This window comes from Sinocyclocheilus grahami, unplaced genomic scaffold (genome assembly GCF_001515645.1).
Source record: "Sinocyclocheilus grahami isolate Dianchi unplaced genomic scaffold, SAMN03320097.WGS_v1.1 scaffold7.1, whole genome shotgun sequence".
Lineage (NCBI taxonomy): Eukaryota > Metazoa > Chordata > Actinopteri > Cypriniformes > Cyprinidae > Sinocyclocheilus > Sinocyclocheilus grahami.
The window spans coordinates 2,882,798-2,901,332 of NW_015505186.1; the positions used below are offsets into that span (position 1 = coordinate 2,882,798).

The 18,535-nt window shown below is 36.5% G+C and overlaps 1 protein-coding gene across 4 annotated transcripts in view; it reads right to left on the reverse strand.

Moving 5' to 3' along the window:
• The window catches only part of cunh21orf91 (chromosome unknown C21orf91 homolog), a 21,621-nt gene extending 7,094 nt beyond the window's left edge, over window positions 1-14,527 (reverse strand). Inside the window, exons 1-2 of one of the 4 annotated variants that reach the window (XM_016277475.1) lie at window positions 14,445-14,527; window positions 11,699-11,832 (exon numbers count right to left, since the gene is read on the reverse strand). In XM_016277475.1, coding sequence (XP_016132961.1) covers window positions 11,699-11,825 — 127 coding nt within the window. In that variant the 5' untranslated portion in view covers window positions 11,826-11,832; window positions 14,445-14,527. Of the gene's footprint in view, window positions 1-11,698; window positions 11,833-12,266; window positions 12,327-14,331 lie in introns of those variants that run through there. The other 3 variants (XM_016277460.1, XM_016277468.1, XM_016277481.1) reach the window with 3 other exon arrangements.
• Between the last annotated feature and the right edge of the window lie 4,008 nt (window positions 14,528-18,535).

Below are 18,535 nucleotides of genomic sequence, written 5' to 3' on the forward strand. Positions count from 1 at the left end.
CGAATAGTCGAAAACCGGTGAAATATCGGGTGGTGTGTACTTCCGAATGTCCAGCAATTCGTCTCTGGTGAAACTGATTGCAGGGATATAACTAAAGACAGGACAAACTAACAAAAACATAAAAACTACTGCAGAGCACGCCACGGAGGCAGCCATCAGCGTCGGCGCCATTGTGCATATATTTGTGAAAGCTTACTTTAAAGGTGACATTATCATGAAAATCTATAATCAGGTCCCTGGTGCATCTACCAACCAAGGAAACGTGAAAAAGATAACCCAGTAACTTTGTTTTGGTAAGCCTTTTTCTGAGAAAACAAGCGTGTCTGATTTCGCTCCCTTGGTGATGTGGCAAAGGGATCTCATTATAATATTACCGGCCCTTAATCTGTAAATTTACACCCACAGCGCCGTTATTGTGTTTTCGCAAGCGACAACGGTGTATTAGTTCTGTGTGCTCTCAGAAAACCGTATATCAGAAGTTTAGACTCATATGGTTTAAAACGCATGATTTCAGCGCGATAAACATGATAATCAGAACCAAAACAGATGTTTTTTAGCAGGTACGAGCTGTAATGGCGCAGCTCTATTCTGGAAAAGGGGGCGGGGAGCAGCAGCTCATTTGCATTTAAAGAGACTAGCTTTCTCGACTGTGTCTCCTCTGTCTGGCTGTGTCTCTCTGCTGTTCTCGTGGGTGGTGTCTCTCTCCAGCCCACAGTCCCTGGCGTGATCCCTGCAGCAGGCCGAAATACTAGCTTAACCAATAAAGTTAGTAATAAAACAAGAACAATTACACAAATTACAAGCATTGATGAATACAACATAACACAGTTACAAATAAAGTCAGTAACAGTAGTATTCAGGTGCATAAATGTAATAACAGTGTAAAATAACACAATAGTGCTCACTGCACAAGTTAAATATAGATTAATCTTTATTAGAGCTGTGGTGTTATTTGATTAACAGAAGCAGGTTTTGATTATTGGCTGCTGTCTCTTTAAGACCAAATGCACGGACAATACTGACACACATCCGTTTTCTTTCTCAGCTGTTTACATTCACTTAAGACATAGCCGACTGTTTTTAATAGAATACTTGCCAAAATGGGTATTGTATCATAACTTTGTGTGTATGTGAAAGAGGAATCAATTCGGTGTTCACGCGGTGTCTCTCTCTGCGTGTGCACGCTTCTCATGTGGCGGCAGCGGCTGAGCGCATAGAAAACAGCGCGCAAGTTTAAATTGCTTGAATGTGTAAATGATAAGCTTTCACTCTATGATGGTTAAACTTAACAGCTAATCCGCGAATCACATGCGTGCCGAACCATGGGGCATGGGCATCTTATGTGGTTCCAAATTGTATAACTAACTTTCTTCAGTGGGACACAAATCAGGGATCGGCATTAAGGACTGTCTAATGGCCCAGGGCCTAAAAACTTAGAGTCTTACTAATTTCATTTGCATCTTTATTTTAGTATTTACTTGTTCTATTGCTTGTAACTATTGCCATACAAAAGTTTGGAATCAGTACGTTTTTTTTTTTTTTTTTACATTTCTAATGCTCATCAAGGCTGCACTTATTTGATCAAAAATACAGAATAAAAAAACACTGTAAAATTGTGAAATATTATTGCAATTTAAAATAACAGTTTTCTATTTTAATACATTTAAAAATAGAACTTATTTCCGTGATGCAAAGCTGAATTTTCATCAGACTTTACTCCAGTCTTCGCAGTCATTCACTACAACCTGCCGGTGCTGTGATCCCGTCCGCGTCGTCTATTCCTCTAGCGAACACCCACTTTGGTGGTGGTGCGGGATGTCCAGGCGCTTTCTGAAACTCTATCGGCTTGCATTTTATCATGTCTGCGTGCCTGCGACTTCAGTTCCTGCCGAGTGCGTTTTTTCAAATGCAGGAATTTTATTGTTAATCGCCTCAGGTCCCGTCTTTCACCAGACCACATCTTGCTTTTAGACTAGTCGACTAGTCAGATACAAAATTTTAATTTAAACGACAGTCAAATTAGTCATCACGCACATCCCTAGTAAGCAGCCAAGTGAATGCAGAGTGAAGCAGCTGAACGGAAATAAGTTGCATATGCGCGGGTGAGATTTATTTTCATTCATTTAAAAAAAAAAAATAATAATTCTTTACGGTATGATAACAGTGATAAACCGCGATACCGGTATATCGTTACATCCCTAATATAATATAAATTATATGAATGTAAATATTTTCAAAATATATACTGTATGTGTGTGTATTTATATATACATAATAGATATACACAGTACACACAGATATATTATGTAAATAGAAACTTTTATTTTAGATGCAATTAATCGCTGGACAGCACTAATTATCAATAATGGAATCAGTTGTGCTGCTTAATATTTTTTGGAACCCGTGATACATTTTTCAGGATTCTTTGATGAATGAAGTTAAAAAGAACAGCATTTATTCAAAATATAAGTCTTTACTATCACTCTCTATCAATTTAACACATACTTGCTGAATAGAGAGAGAAAGAGAAAGAGAAAAAGAAAGAAAGAGAGAGAGAGAGAGAGAGAGATTATGTCCAATAATGTCCAATTCATGAACAAAGGATTCTGATGAGTCGGATCTATTCAGTGATTTTAAACCATTTCAAAGCCAAATTAGCCGATTTAATTAATCACTTCCTCCAGTACAAAGCCACTTTGAATGATCTGTTCACAAATCACACGGATATGGTTCCAGAGTTCACCTCACTGACTTGATCCAGTCCAGGAAGTCAATTTCAAGAAAATAAACAAACAACATTTTCAAAAATGTCTCAGTGTCCATACAATGGAAGTCAATGAGGTTAAGTGTAGTTTTGGAGCCTACTGACTTTTATTGTATAGTGTTTTACTGTATTGTGTTCCAAAGAAAGTCATACAAGTTTGGAACGACATGAGGGTGAGTAAATGAACTTTCCCTTTAAGAACACACCGATATGAAGCAGCATTAAACAGTGGATTAGTCAGCACTGATGGCTTCATTTTCCTTCACACTGCTTCAAGGTTATTGTGAACTGAGAAGCCCTTACCACATACAGTTTGTTTCCGGTAACATCTGCACACAATGTACCACTAAACTCAAGACTTTGGGTATCTGCTTAGGCTTGACTCACTGTGCTTTTCTTAACCAAAGCAGCTCACAGCCGAGAGAAGGCAAAAGCCAAATTCATTCACCGTCTTACGATAAACCAATTTCCTGCACTTCACAGCAAAGTCTGAATAACAGGAAAGCGCACTGTAGTGTGCGATTATAAATAGAGGTACTAAAGATTAGAACAGCACACACACACAAACACACACAAAAAACTGTCTCTGACAGGAGTTCGGGAGCATTTTAACTACACTTTTCTGAACGCAATATCTCCCAGGATTACCATAAGCCAATACGACCCAGAAATCAAATCACCACTGTGGGATATCATGAGCCAAGCAAACGCAAAACCCAGAAAAAAAGTGTGACTGACACAAGATTTTAAATGCAACCTTCTCACATTTCTCTATAGTCATCACTGGAGTGTTTCAAGTCTCCACAAAAAGGATTTTGAGCCAGATCAAATTATAAATATTCTTATTACTCTGAGACAAGTAGCAAAGAGAAGAGTAAAAAAAAAAAAAGTTAATGCTTTTAATAGTACTATATTAACAACAAATTATTATTATTGTTGTTGTTGTGTAACAAACATAATAACATGAAAATATATATAACTATATATACACACACACGCATTGTGTCTATTCAGAGTTCTATTAGAATATTGCATAATAATAATAATACATAGTTGAGTTTAAAAAGACATTTCATATTAAATTTAAGTATTAAAAAAAATTAACAAAATTTGTTAGGTTACATAATTTGAGGAAAAATATAATTGTAATAATAATAATAATAATAATAATAATGCATAGTTGAATCTAAAAATACATTTAATATTAAATTAAATAAAATTAGATTTAATAAAATTAACAGAACAATTTGTTAGTTTAGATAATTTGAGGAAAACTCCATGATGACTTTAAATTCATAAACACTTTTGCTGGGGAATTTTTTTTTTGTGATACTCGCCTCAGACAGCACCTCAAAAAAAAAAAAAAAGTAGCCAAAACACAAACTCGGTGTCAACTTGCAAATAACTTATTTCCATATCTAGCTGATGTCTGAAAGCAGACAGAGGAAGAACTGTTCTGAATCAAACCCTGTAGTGATTAAATACTCAGTGATGCTTGTGTAACACTCTGGCCTCAACAAGTGGCTCTCGGTACGACCGACAAGAACGGAGATTGAGACAAGAGAGAGAAAAAAAGAAGCCTTGTAATCCATGTTACTACTACAGTGGTGAAAACAGCACCACAGAGATTAGCAGATTTGCCAAGGGTGAAAGTGGGGGTCGCTGTCATGGAAACAGTAATCTTATCAAGTGCAATCTATTATTTTATTTACTATCATTTGCCTTTTCATTGTTCCATTAAATCATCATTCCACTCAGTGCTATTTCCCACTTTAGATAAACAGAAAATTCAATTACATCATAAACAGCCTTCAAACAACAACATGTACAGTTCAACGTACACTTTATTTTGTGTTTCCAAGGATGATAATAATGTGTTCTCAATTTGATGGTCATTTATTGAGAAATGTTTCAATTCTTCAAATGAAATGATTCAGCCACTGATTCAGCCTGTTCTTCCCGTCTCATGCGGGTTAATCCACAACCATGTGGGCTGCTTCTGCTTTTTGCGTCCTTACATGAAGTAAGGACACTGGATCCTTGACACATTTCAGTGTGTGTGAGTTTGTGTATGCTGGGAATGGGGACGTGAGGTAATAGTAGGGCCGCTGTGCCCAAAACAACACCTCATGGTTAAAACTGGAGCGCAGTCAACAACAGCTGCACTGATTGACATTGTGGCTTCACGTGCACCCACAGCAAAATAAATATAGCTGTCCATATATCAACCCACTCCTACAGAAGCAATCAACCACTACTGATCAGACTGGAGTAAAACCTATCCCTTGGATTTGGATTCAAATGCTCTTGCAGGCTCAAGCTGAATCATAAAAGTAGAGCCTAATGATTTCTACGATGGAAAAAAAATAAAATAAAAAACACAGACGGAATCGCCGAATAGTCATAAATACGGAATTTACAGTTTGGCACATTTTGGATGAATAAATCAAAGAGACTGCTATTTAAATATGAAATGTGCATGGTCTCTGTGTCCCTGTGTGAACAAGTGCCACAGTTTCATCTACTGCAATAGCCATGCATGCGTGACGCTCATGGTGTTTTCAGTTCTGCTGTCTCACTATATGAGGACATAAAGTTCACCTCCAGAGCTGCTCTGAGAGTCACGTCTCAAGCATTTCACCATTTCATGATAAAAACTATTTTCATATCACATACCCACAGAAACTCACAACAACCTGTCAAAATAAATGTTCGGTTAAACTTGAAGAAATTCTGACAGAATATACAGTAGAACTTTTCAAAGTAGTAGTAATAACAATAATAAAAGTGTTGGGGAGGGGCGAGGTCGTGGTTAGAACGCTTGGTTGAGTGCATCAGATGAAGAAGAAGTGCTGCTGCAGCCTCAGGTTTTCGCAAGTTATTCCACATGCACCTGAATAATTATGTAAATATGTATGTTACAATTATGAAAACGTTTTTATAGAGTACAATACTGGACAATGATGTAACCTGCACTTCAATTATGAGACTACAGTGTTTCCCATACATTGAGTGCGGGTGTTTTTATATCACTGTATTTCTGAAGGAAAGTTTGTTAACATCCTATCTAAAACATGATTTAGCCAAAAAATAACAATAACGTTACCACTCTAATATGTCTTGCAATATCCGTGCGTAATTCATGTAATAATGTTAGAATTAAATAACAATAAAAAATAATACATATGCACTTATCTGTACATAGTAAATGCAGTTATTCTTAAGCATTTGTTAACATCCTATCTAAAACATGATTTAGCCAAAAAATAACAACAACAATAACGTTACCACTCTAATATGTCTTGCAATATCCGTGCGTGCAAAGGTTCTGTGTGATCCTCTTGTTTAATATTCTCTGGGTCTGAATCCGGCTCAAATGGGTGGAAGTCGGGGCCAAATGGTTAGAGAGTCGGACTCGTAACCCAACAGTTGCGGGGTTTGAGTCTCGTACCGAAGGTGCAAGAGCAAGGCACTGAACCCCCTTCTGCTCCCCGGGTGCCGCAGCAAAAACGGGTGTGTGTGTTCACTGCTGTGTGTGTGCACTTTGGATGGGTTAAATGCAGAGCACTAATTCCAAGTATGGATCACCACTGATATGGCAATATTGACACCATCCTTAACTAAACCTGCTGCTTTGGCAAGGGGCGGGGCAGTACTGAAACACAGTCTACGCTGTTCACCAATCACAACGCACATTTACATTTAGTTTTTCGGAAGGCGGGCCTTCATCAAACTTGGAACTAATCGAGCCGTTTGTGTCAGGCTGGGGAGAAAGGTATTGTAATAAATGTAAATTATGTAAAAAATAATGCGTTTTTCGAACCACCAAGCATGAGAGCATGTTCTAGTACACCCCCAAAACAAATTCAAGACATTGTAAAAGAGCATAATAGGACCCCTTTAAAACAGGATGCTAAAAAACACAGAATTTTGGAAAAATAAAATGCATTTCATAGGGCTCTACACTTGCAACTTTTAAAAAAATGTATCCATTAAAATGGAATCTAGAAAAATTAAAACAGAAAACAGTGAATTTGGAAATGTATATGGCCCTACGTAAAGGCCTGTCCAAGCATCCAAACCCGAGACAGCTAAAGGCATTACAACGTACAGCATTTGCTTGCATTAAAGAGAAAGAACACAAAGGTTGAGTTCAACAGTGAACTTTACATTGATCAATTATTTAAAGAAAGTAGACCAACCAGCATGCAAACAAGAGCAGCAAAACATCTCCCATGTACATGTCCTGGAATAAACCTGCTGTGAGGCAATTGATGAAGGCATAATACTGAAACCCTACATCACCTATGGGGATGTGTTTTCCCTAATGCTTCCATTTCAAAGCATTACTGAAATGGAAAGCTTGCTGGGCAAGGGAAGCGCAGTCAGCAAATCTGCTCTCATCTACCATGCAGACTGCATTCACTGATTATCAGAGCGCTTTGCACCATCAGGGTCAAAAGGTCACACTAGTGCACTATATTACATCCATCAGTCAAAATAAACAAATGTGAGCACCGAAAAAAATAGGAACTCGAGCACACAAGTACATAGTGGTTCAGCACATTGAGGTTCAGCACTGTATTCGTGCTGCGCTCCAAGTGTCTAGAATACTCAGTTATCCAGCCATTCACTTGGCTGATGTACGCAAGCTCACATTACACTGCTCTTACATAAGAGGATGAGAGACGGCCTGTGTCTGCTGCGGGGAAACTGTTAGTCCTGCGTCAGTGTGCTCGGCGGAGCAAGGAACCAGCCAGCCATCAAGGTCTTTCAGGGCCAGTGGAAAAGAAGTGTGGGCAGAGTTGAACACAACAGTGCAATAAAAATAAAACCATTCAGAGGAATGGCCTTGACAACACAAAAACGAAAATGATACCTTCCAAAGTCGTACAGCTTGTTGAAGAGAGATGAGTTATTACTTGTCTACACAATCTGACACCAGACCTGGCGAGGAAAACAAATCCCATAGACTCTAATTAACGGTGGGACCAGAGATATATCCAGGGACAAGAATATCAGAGACTTGGGATCTTGGGTTTGTTTGACTTGCCCAGTATGCAACACCCTAGCAGAACACACCAGCCACTAGAAATTATATTACATAATATTTGTATTGCCAGGTCTGCATCTGCCAGAGCTTCCTTTGTTAAACGTATAAGCTGTATAAACGTATAAAGAATTTTTGCTGTTTGGTTTTTTTTTTTTGGAGGAAATTAATACTTTTATCCAGCAAGGACACATTCAACTGATCAAAAGTGACAGTAGACCATTTAAAATATTAAAAATAAAATTATACTTCAAATAAAATGTTCTTTCTGTTCTTTTGAACTTCCTATTCATCAAACAATCCTGAAATGATAATAAGAAATGTTTAAGCAACTAATCAGCACATTTGAATGATTTCTGAAGGATCATGTGACACTGAAAACCGGAGTAATGATGCTGAAAACTCAGCTTTGCCATCACTGGAATAAATTACATTTAAACATTCAAATAGATAACAGTTCATTTAAATTGTAAAAGTAAATTGAAATCAAATAAATGCAGCCTTTGTGAGAATAAGAGAATTCTTTCAAAAATATTTCCCACAGACCCCAAGCTTTTGAAAAGTAGTGAATGCATATCAGACCATAAAAACGTAATAAACAAGGTCTACCATTCCCACCAGAACTTTCACCAATTGTGTAATAAAACATAATATAGGCCTAACTCTAAAACTAAATCAAACACAAGGAACACTCCATACCATGCAATAAAACCACAAACTGTCACTATAATTCAAAGCAAGCAACTGACATTCAGAAGTCAAACCCCCATGAAACATTTCCCAAGCTATTCCATCAGCTCTAGAAAGCATGAATCAAAGTGTTGTTAAAATAAGTAACTGGCTGTAGCAGTTATTTCTTACATAAGAAAAAAATTGCAGCAATACAGGCATCAATTTTCAAAGAACACCAGACCCTTGTATAAGCATCCAAGAAGTAAAACTCAGGGTGTACATTGTGTACTGCAGTCTGCCCCAATTCTTTCCTTTTGAGTGTGCATTTCTTTTAATATTTCTCTCTGCTTCTTTGAGTGCTGGAAGACATATTTATCTCTGCAAATGACTTCCTGAGTGTTCTCAACACGCATGCACAGACATTACAGCCTCTGTCGTCCTTTCTCTCTCTCTCTGTGCTTGGAGAAACTGCGTTGAGGAAACCGAAAAGCAGAACCACTCAGCATGGGCGACATATGATAAAAATAGCCACTGCGAGTACCTCTTCTGCAACAACCACAAAACATTAGGACCGAAAGACCTCAAATATCATCAGTTGGGCTGTCCAAAGAAAACTAGATGTGACAAATGGAACTAGTTTGACTAATGAAAAGAAAAAAAAAAAATGTGGGTGGCAAACTAACGAGTTCGGTTACTTTCAGTTACAATGTTTTTTGAGGGTACGCAGGTGTGGGCAATAGAGCATTCAGGTCTAAACATACACATTCAGCTTGTTCTTGTTCTCGCCGAGAACATTGGCGTGTATTGTTAGTGGGAAGAGAGTGTAACTCAGTGGCCAACAGCCAATCAGCAGAGGAAGACCTGTGATCGAGTGCTGCGCAACCACAGGTTTGCCAATGCCCCCTCACGGGGCCACAAGTGCTGTTGTGCAACACTCCGGCGTTCAGGCCGAGTGCTGTGGTGAATCACTCGTGACATACAGCTGCCTGGTGGCTGGGCGACTGTGGGCTGCCTGGCCAGATCTCTCATGCGCTCTTCTGTTAAATATTCAAGAGCGGCAACCTTCTATCACAGGCATGAATATTCAATGCGTCTAATTTGTGAGCGGACCCAGCTCTTCGCCGGAGTCATGGATGCTTTCTTCTCCAGATCAAATCCAGACGCTTCATAAACTGAGATTATGTGCGTCACAGATCAGCAGATAAAAATGCATTTGCAAAAAAAGACAGTCTGGCTGAATGATCCCTAATTTCTGAATCCATCCAGACCGTGCAGTTGAAAATTCAGCTTTGTTTTTGAAGGTCAATGTAGAGGAATGCATAAATAAACAGAATCAATAAAGGAAGGGAGGGAGGTACAGAAAAAATATGATAATGTTTGTTTTTCAAGTGGCATGTGACATCCTCAGGAGACAATGCTAGTACACCACACTGTGTTACACAATTCAACAAGGCTTCCAGCAGACAAAACCTGATATTACAAATGAAGAGGTTTTCATGTATAGTTTCCCAGTATGTAATAGAATCCACTAGTCACGCTTTGATAACCTGACCTAGATTGGCCACTGGCCCAACACAACCACAGAATGAACGCACAGGCATTTACTGGCAGGACGAAACACAATCAATGCTAGAAAATAAATCCACAAATACAGATCCACTGATATTAAAATTCTGGCCAATACCTAGGAGATTATAATTATTTTCATGTTACAACTGATAACTAATAAGTCTCATATTTTCTAAATAAACTTAAAATGAATTTGTTTAAATTCAAAAAGAGAATTTAGGAATCATGAAATAATGTACAGTATGAAAAAATGGATAATCAATACTTTGATGCTAATAATTACATTTAATAATGTTATTCTAAATTATTAAGGGGCCCCTAAAGGGTCATGGTAATGGGAAACAAAAATATGAGAAGAGGAAAAATTGTATTACGTATTAAGATTTTTGCGTTTACCTGTGAAACCTTGAATTTGCTTACAAAACTGGGGATGGAAATAATAATAGGTGGGTGGAAAGAATATATTGCAATGCTTTTGTGAGTGAATGCAAAGTTTTGCAAATGAACGTAACGTTTCAAAGGGGAATGGCAAAGGTTTTGCGAATGAATACAAGAGCATTGAAATATAACTTTTCCTCCCATGTTATTTTTTTCCCATCACCATATCCCTTTAGGCATTCCACCTGGAAAACTTTATCCACAATTAACAATTTCCTGTTTACCATTTCATTTCATTTCTTGAAACTTGAGAATCATATAACTGAAACTGACGCCGCATAAAAAAGCCACAAAGAAGCAAAAGTGGAAATGCACAGCAATTCATAAAGCATGATTATGGCATATATAACCAATATATGGCATGTATTCTAAATAAATAGAAAAATGTAAATAAACGACATTATAATGCAAAGTATGAAAAAAATAGACATTCATTTTAAGATTTGTAAAAGATTACATTTACAGTGTTTCTCAATTTTCAGTGTTGTTCAATTATCAATGTTTTTTAAAATTAACTTTGGTAAGCGTAATATATACGCAAAACTATTAAGTCGCACAATTAAACATCTAATACTGACCTATATGGGGGGAAAAAACAATATACTACCTATATAGTACCTAATATATATCTCTAAACAAAATTAAATTTTACGATCTAATTAATGACAATTGTGTTCCCAAACCTCAGAATCCTCATCTACAATTGAAAACTTCCTGTTTAGCCATTCCTTCCAAATTCTGAAAATCACATAAACGAAACTAACGCCACAGAAAATTCCAGTCAAAGGCATGCGATTCCAGAGAAAATTATTTACGCCCAAGATGCCTACTTTCTGCCATGACGATATAAAACCGTTTGAAATACTAAGTACTCTTTTGGGGAAGGTTCAGTGCAAAAAAAATGACAGCTGCAGAGAACAAAAGAGCCGCTCCTATGAGGCCCCTCAGGAAACTCTAGTCTAACCTTAATAAGCTGAACGTTAATTAGATGCCAAAGTGGCACTTCAAACGCTCCAGTTAATTTTTTGAGCAGCACATGAAGCGGAGGAACAGAGTGCTTGCTAATACATGAATGAGGGGGATATGGATGAAATTGAGATGGGAGAAAGAGGTTTTACTCATTTATAATTAGCATAATCTGACCCAGAACTGGCGAGCTGAGGACATTCAAATGTTTTTAACTGATAAAAAAAAAAAAATCTTACCCTCTATGCTCAGTTCAAAGCACACATGGCAGAAAGAAAGCGTCCCTGTGTCCGTCTCTAGTTTACAGATGCTGCAGATGTTGTCATCGTTCAAGTCTATGTTCACAAAGTGCTCCTCTTCCTCCATGGTGTTTCTGCAAAGCAAACAGAACAAAGAGTTACTCAATACATTTTAATCTCACTGAAGCTTCTCTTGATATTGATACATATGCAACGGACAATCAATAGCTACCAACCAGATCCCTTAATCACGCTTCAATCATGACATTTTTACTTCTGTATAAATGTGTGATTCAAAATTAAGTTTCCAGGAAAAGATTAACACATAAGCAAGAATGCAGAGAAGGTTTTTGCCCCATATAAACAATGCAATATCGAGATAAGGAGAAAAAACATGCACAGACACAATCAGATTAACAAGACAGATGAGAAAACAACGGGTGTTAGAAGCTGCTGTACTTTTGCAATTTATTATGGCCAGTTTTACAACAGTCTCATTCTTGGGACCCACTTGGATTCTAATGAAGCTAAAGGACTCTAGTGTCCAGTGTTTACACAACTAAATTACCTTTGCTCAAATCTTACATAATGCCCCCTTCCAGAATGTCACAGCCTGTTGAGTGGCCAAATTCAGTTACAATCTGGAGATAGTCAAAAGTCTTTCCATCACAGCCAAACCACTATCTTCTACTGCATAAAACTATTTCATACTGTAAACAAATCCAGAAAAAAATAAAACTAATATTTAAAATGTGTGTTGTGTGTGTGTATAGGCTACACAATTTTATAAAAGTATATAGATATAATTTTTTGCAACTTTTTTTCCCACTCACAATTCTGAAAATCTGAATTGTGAAATATAAAATCACAATTGCAAGAAAAGAGTCAACATTTTGAGATGACCATTTTTAGTATGTGACGAAGAAAAAAAAAAGACAGAATTACTGAATGTAAACTCAGAGAAAAAAAATCGGAACTGCAAGATATAAACACAGAATTCTATTTTTCTCTCAATTCCAAGTTGAGCTGACATCTTTGTCAGAATTGCAAGTTTGTCATTTTTAAATTGCAAGGTTTTTTTTCTCAGAATTGCAATAAAATCAAAACTAATATTTTTAAAAAATTATATAAAATTTAAAATGTGTGTGTGTATAGGCTATTTTATAAAAGTATACAACACAATTTTATAAAAGTATATATATATATATATATATATATATATATATATATATTTTTGCAACTTTTTTTTCTACTCTGAAAATCTGAATTGTGAAATATAAAATCACAATTGCAAGAAAAGAGTCAACATTTTGAGATGACCATTTTTAGTATGTGACGAAGAAAAAAAAAAAGACAGAATTACTGAATGTAAACTCTGAGAAAAAAAATCGGAACTGCAAGATATAAACACAGAATTCTATTTTTCTCTCAATTCCAAGTTGAGCTGACATCTTTGTCAGAATTGCAAGTTTATCATTTTTAAATTGCAAGGTTTTTTTTCTCAGAATTGCAATAAAATGTCAGAATTGTGAGATAGTCACAACTAGCCGTTTTATTTATTGATTTTTTTAAATTCAGTAGCAGAAGTGGGCTTCAATATTATAGTTATACATTTTAGTAATATTTATTCAATTAAGTGTTTTAGAGCAGAAGATAACAATTAAGTTCACTTCAGGCACTTCCACAACTTTTAAGATTTAAACGCCTCCCATGACTTTTCCCAAGCCTTTAAAATTCCCTGGTATTTTCCCATACTTTGGGATGCCTCTATAAACAAAACGCCATCTTTTCAACAGGTCCAAAAAAGCTAAAAATAAAAAAATTTAAATACTGTTTCCTTGAGATCAAATACTTCTTTATAGTTCTTTGTTTATATCACAAACAGATGAAACAGAACAGTTCGAAACTGTCAAGCGTGGGCTCATGTTGAACTCCATCTGATTATGAAAGTCTTTAAACTGAATAACAACCTAAGAACAAGCCAGTGTGATTCTGTCTCAAAACTTAGTGTGCTGCATAGTCAGCTCAAAGTGCTGCACGTGCAAATGATGCCCACAAATGTTGTCTAGTTAGTCAGCATACTACGCTATGAGACACAGCCAGTGTGATTATTTACTTAAACTAATTGGTTCATGTCGTCCTAAAATTACAGAACATTTTGTGAATATTTGTATTCATGTCATTTGTTAATTGCTAAGTAAACGTTACACATCACTTTAACTAAAAACCAACATATTAGTTGGACCAAACCAAAGCTTGATGTATAGATTTAACATTTAAACAATCAACAAAAAGATACCAACATATTTTAGGTGGCTTTCATACCAGTTTAAAGTATAAAAGTTAACTTTATTTGGTAACACAGAGCATCATAATCAGATTACAGTGGACAGAAGTTAACCTAACCTAACAACAACAAAGCTTGAGGATTTTCACTACTTAAACACACACATTTTAATATACCTGTTGACCGAAAGACTTATTAACACAATATTAGATGACAAAATACTTAAAATACCAGTTGTCAAGACATTTCGTGTTGAAATATGACACCGCTAGCCGAACGAACAGCATAGACCCGTTATCTACGTTAGCTGTGTACATATTTCTCATAATAAAAAAAATCCACCTACCTAAAAAAACAGACGACACCTACAGACGTTATCGACGTTTATTACCTTATTCTTTACGCTGTCAGAAGAAATTTCGGCACAAGCCAGAGAGAAACACAGGAAAATTGGCTGACCTTAAAGGTAAGCCACGCTGGTAGAACGGCGGGTGTTGTTATTGAAGCGGACTGCAAGCAGCTACAAGTACAGCAATGACAAAGAACACGCTAACAGAAGCCACTCATGCCACTCTAGTAATCCCACCATGTTCGATCACGTGCTATGGATTCGCGCCTCTGATTGGTTCTTTGATTTTGTTTGCGCTTGTAGAAGAGATTCAAAATCAATGGCCCTCAAACCTCCATGTTCATACTCTTTCACCATATGGAATTTACGTAAATAATGTGTTTTATTTTTCCATATAAATTTAAATAAAATTGAATTCACTGATTTAACTACTCTTGGGGCAGTATACAAAGCTTGAGATAAATAAATAAGTTTGGATATTCCCTCAGTTTTAGTCTAGGGCTAAGGCTACGCTCCACTTTTACGGTTGTTTTAGATCAGCTTTGTTCCGTTTCTTGCCAAGTTTGATGTTTTAGCTTCTTTTTAAAGTATTTTCGCTGGTGGACAAAAATATACGAGTTAGTCACTTTTTGTCTGAAACATAACTTTTTCACTATTAATTAATTATTTTAGAACTGTTGTATAAAGCGATATAAAATTATGATTTAAAATGCATTTTTATTTTATTTCTACACATTCCAAAAATTTCCAAGACCGCTATTATTATTAATTTAATTTTACTTTATTTTATGACATTATGTACTCATTAAAGATTTGCATAACGCCGTTCAAACGTTCACGCAAAAAAAGAAGGCGTATCTTTATCGTAACATTTAAACTGAATGAAAACAAATACTTAAAATAAATAAATAAAAACTAAATAAGAAAAGCAATTTAAAAAACTCACGCCTGTAAACAAGTACAAATAATTACAAATTATTCAAAGAATAGATTTAAGGCTTTAAAGTAATTTACATTTTTTTTTTGCTTTGTTATTTCTTGTTTCTTTTAACGTATACAAGTAGTGACCTATTTCTATTCTGAAATGAGTAAAAATAGGTTTTTTCATTGCCCATTTACATTTGTGAATAAGGAATTTTCCGTATATAATGAGTAAATTCACCAAGTGAAACTACTTTGTTTGGTGTTCCAAAAGAGGACACAACACAGGTCACAGTATGGTGAGGGGCGTAACATTTCCGTCACACACTTCAGGTATTCGGCCAATCACAACGCACTGGATAGCTGGCCAATCAGAGCACACCTCGCTTTTCAGAACGATGAGCTTTGTAATAATAGATTCAGATAGGCGGGGCATAGAGGAGAAACAATAACGTACAGTATGTGGGAAATATTTTTGAACCTTAAACCGCATAAACACATTTCATTACACCAAATACACCAAATAATGTTCTTTTTAGCAACATCATATGACCCCTTTAATGAAGAACACAATCTGGCCTCGAGCATTTGCGCACGCGGGGAATTCCAGAAAGGAATTTCTCTTTCTCTGCATCACGTCAAAGCGACTCGCTTCTATTGCTTTCGATTCTCCGGCTCTCTATCCTTCCGTCGAAGTCTGTGAAGTTAAATACTTACATAACTGAAATGGCACTAAAAACAGCGCTACACGTGCCTGTATGTGAATGTCTAAGCAAGACAGCTTTTCTGCTGAGGATCCCATTATTGTCACTCTATTCTGCTTTGATATAAAAAGAAATGGCTTGTGCTTTCATCATGTGCCAGTTTCCATGGGCCCTCATCTGGCACTCTGCGTCTCTGTCATCCTCATAGACAGACTGGCTGTGAGTGAGCGAGTGAATGAGTGCTCATGCCAAAATCTCCTGCTGCATTCAGAGTCTCTGTCCATGTGCAGAACTGTTTTTAATGGAGTCATTCTGGCAAATCATTTGAACAGTACAGCTATTAGGAGCACATTTAAGAGACTCTTTTCATTGTTGAACATGTAGTCACTTCCTATACTGTCTTTTTTTTTTTTTGATTGAGGTAGACTCACTTTTCAAATCTCTTGTTTAATTAGGAGCCTGATACAAATGTGACAGATTCATGAAGCAATATGAGCAATTTTTTGGTAACGCTATTGATAAGGCTTAGTCTGTATTTCCTTTTTTTGTCAGTGTTGTCCATTTATTTGTTCGTTCATTCACTCACTCATTTTTTTGTTACATTTTAAGTTTTGTGCATATGCTCCTTAATGTTCTACTGTTTAAAAAGCATCATTTCTTTAAATAAATTTTTTTTTGCCACTTCCTACAGTCATAAACAGAGCTTGAGCACCAACCTCTGGCCATATAAGATACTGTGACATTTACTCATATTACTCAACATTATTCACATACAGTATATTGTAATCTGACAGCTGACATAACACGTGACAGCAGCTATAACCACTTCCTATTCAGTATTGGATATTTGGTAACATCCGTGCACGTGACAGTATGTCTTACATGCGATGTCTTGTTTCCTGTTTTAAATGTCCTATTTTAAAAATGTCTTCTCCTTGTGTAATTATTATGCATGCTATTTTATGACCCCCATATTAATTTGAAGACTATATAGAATAGAAGTAGGCTACTGTATTATTATTTTGAACGCCACAGCACTATTTAAATACTGCAATAAAGCTAAAAGGGGATTATAGAGAAAAGCTTCTGACTAGTTAGACGCCATATGAGGCTGTGAGGGAAAGATTTACAGTCTTTACAATGGCACGCACTGCCACATTTTCACAACTCAACTTTAAAAGCTGGAGATTATGTCAAACAATAGTACAATCCATTGAACGCACTGTACTTCTGTCCCTCACAGCCTCCTTTTCATTCAAGTCAAAAAATAAATATGGCACTTCCCTGACTAAGTTCTAGTCAGACAGCACCTAAAATATACACATTCCATTAACATGAACATTTTTTTGTGAAAATCTAGATGTTAAAAAAGTTTGCTATTTCTTTGCAGGCATTTCGTTAACAAAGGCACATAAAAAGCTTTTGAAGCAGAAAGATCAAGCAATTAAATTAGGCTAGTAATCGATTATTTCAACAAATAACATCTGGTTTTGACAAAAGAAACTTGTAATGTAATCCCACAGGACAGTATTTCAAAATGCATAAACTACAAAGCTCAAAGAAAAACAGAATGTTCTTATGAAGTTGCACATTTACTTCTATTTTTCCTCAAGGTGGGGCAGAGTGGGAGAGGAGAACATCAGGTTGATTCATTTGTCTATTCAAGGCCAAGGAAGAAGAATGCAGTTCAAGTCAGATCTTGCACTCGAGACATCCTCAAGGAAACACCTGTGTGTTCAAGGCTTCACAGTCTATTACTCGCCCTGACATCACCCATTTCAGAAGCTTGTTTTAACAATTAGCTTTTCTTGAATTGAATTTCATCATTTCTGTTGTATGGAGAACAAAATCCTCGCGTTATACTGACTCTCATAACCACCAGATGATGTTCAAAGAGCAATGCACAGCTTATTTTATACAATTGTAATCTTTTCTAATGCTTAAATCTGATGGCATTTCTTGACCTTCAACTGAAAAGACTTTTTATGCAACAAGTGCGACCTAGGCCACAAACGGTAGCATAGATTAAGGGAACAATAACTATTCAGCTCTTTCCTGTTTGCAGAGCTAGTCAATTAGTAACTTTTCATGAGATCAACCGTGTGCCACTGTGAGTGTGTGCCATCAGTGAATTGATCAGCTTTCCACAAGCACTGGTTCTGCTATCCGCTGAGTGATGTTTGTACATGTCCGCGTGTGTACGCATGCACGTTCAAACCTGTCGCTGCACTTTAAAACATCATCATCTCACGACCCGTCAGACGAGTCATACCAGATAAGAAGAAAAAAAGTGGAAGAGGCTTAAAAAGTGTCTTTTTAAGATAATGAGGTGGTGGCAGTGCGTGTCACACACTTATGAACAGTAAGCCATTGTTTTAGGTCTGTTGTTTTCCCTGTGATGGAAGTTGCAGACTTCCTGACATTAAAAACAAGTCTATTTCTTCGGTTGTAAGTACATTTATGGAGCACGTTCAGTTAATTCAAATAAAGGTCACAATTTAGGAGATTTGGGAAAAAGAAGATAATTAAGACTGACTGAAGAATATCAATATTCACAGCCAAAAATGCAACAACAG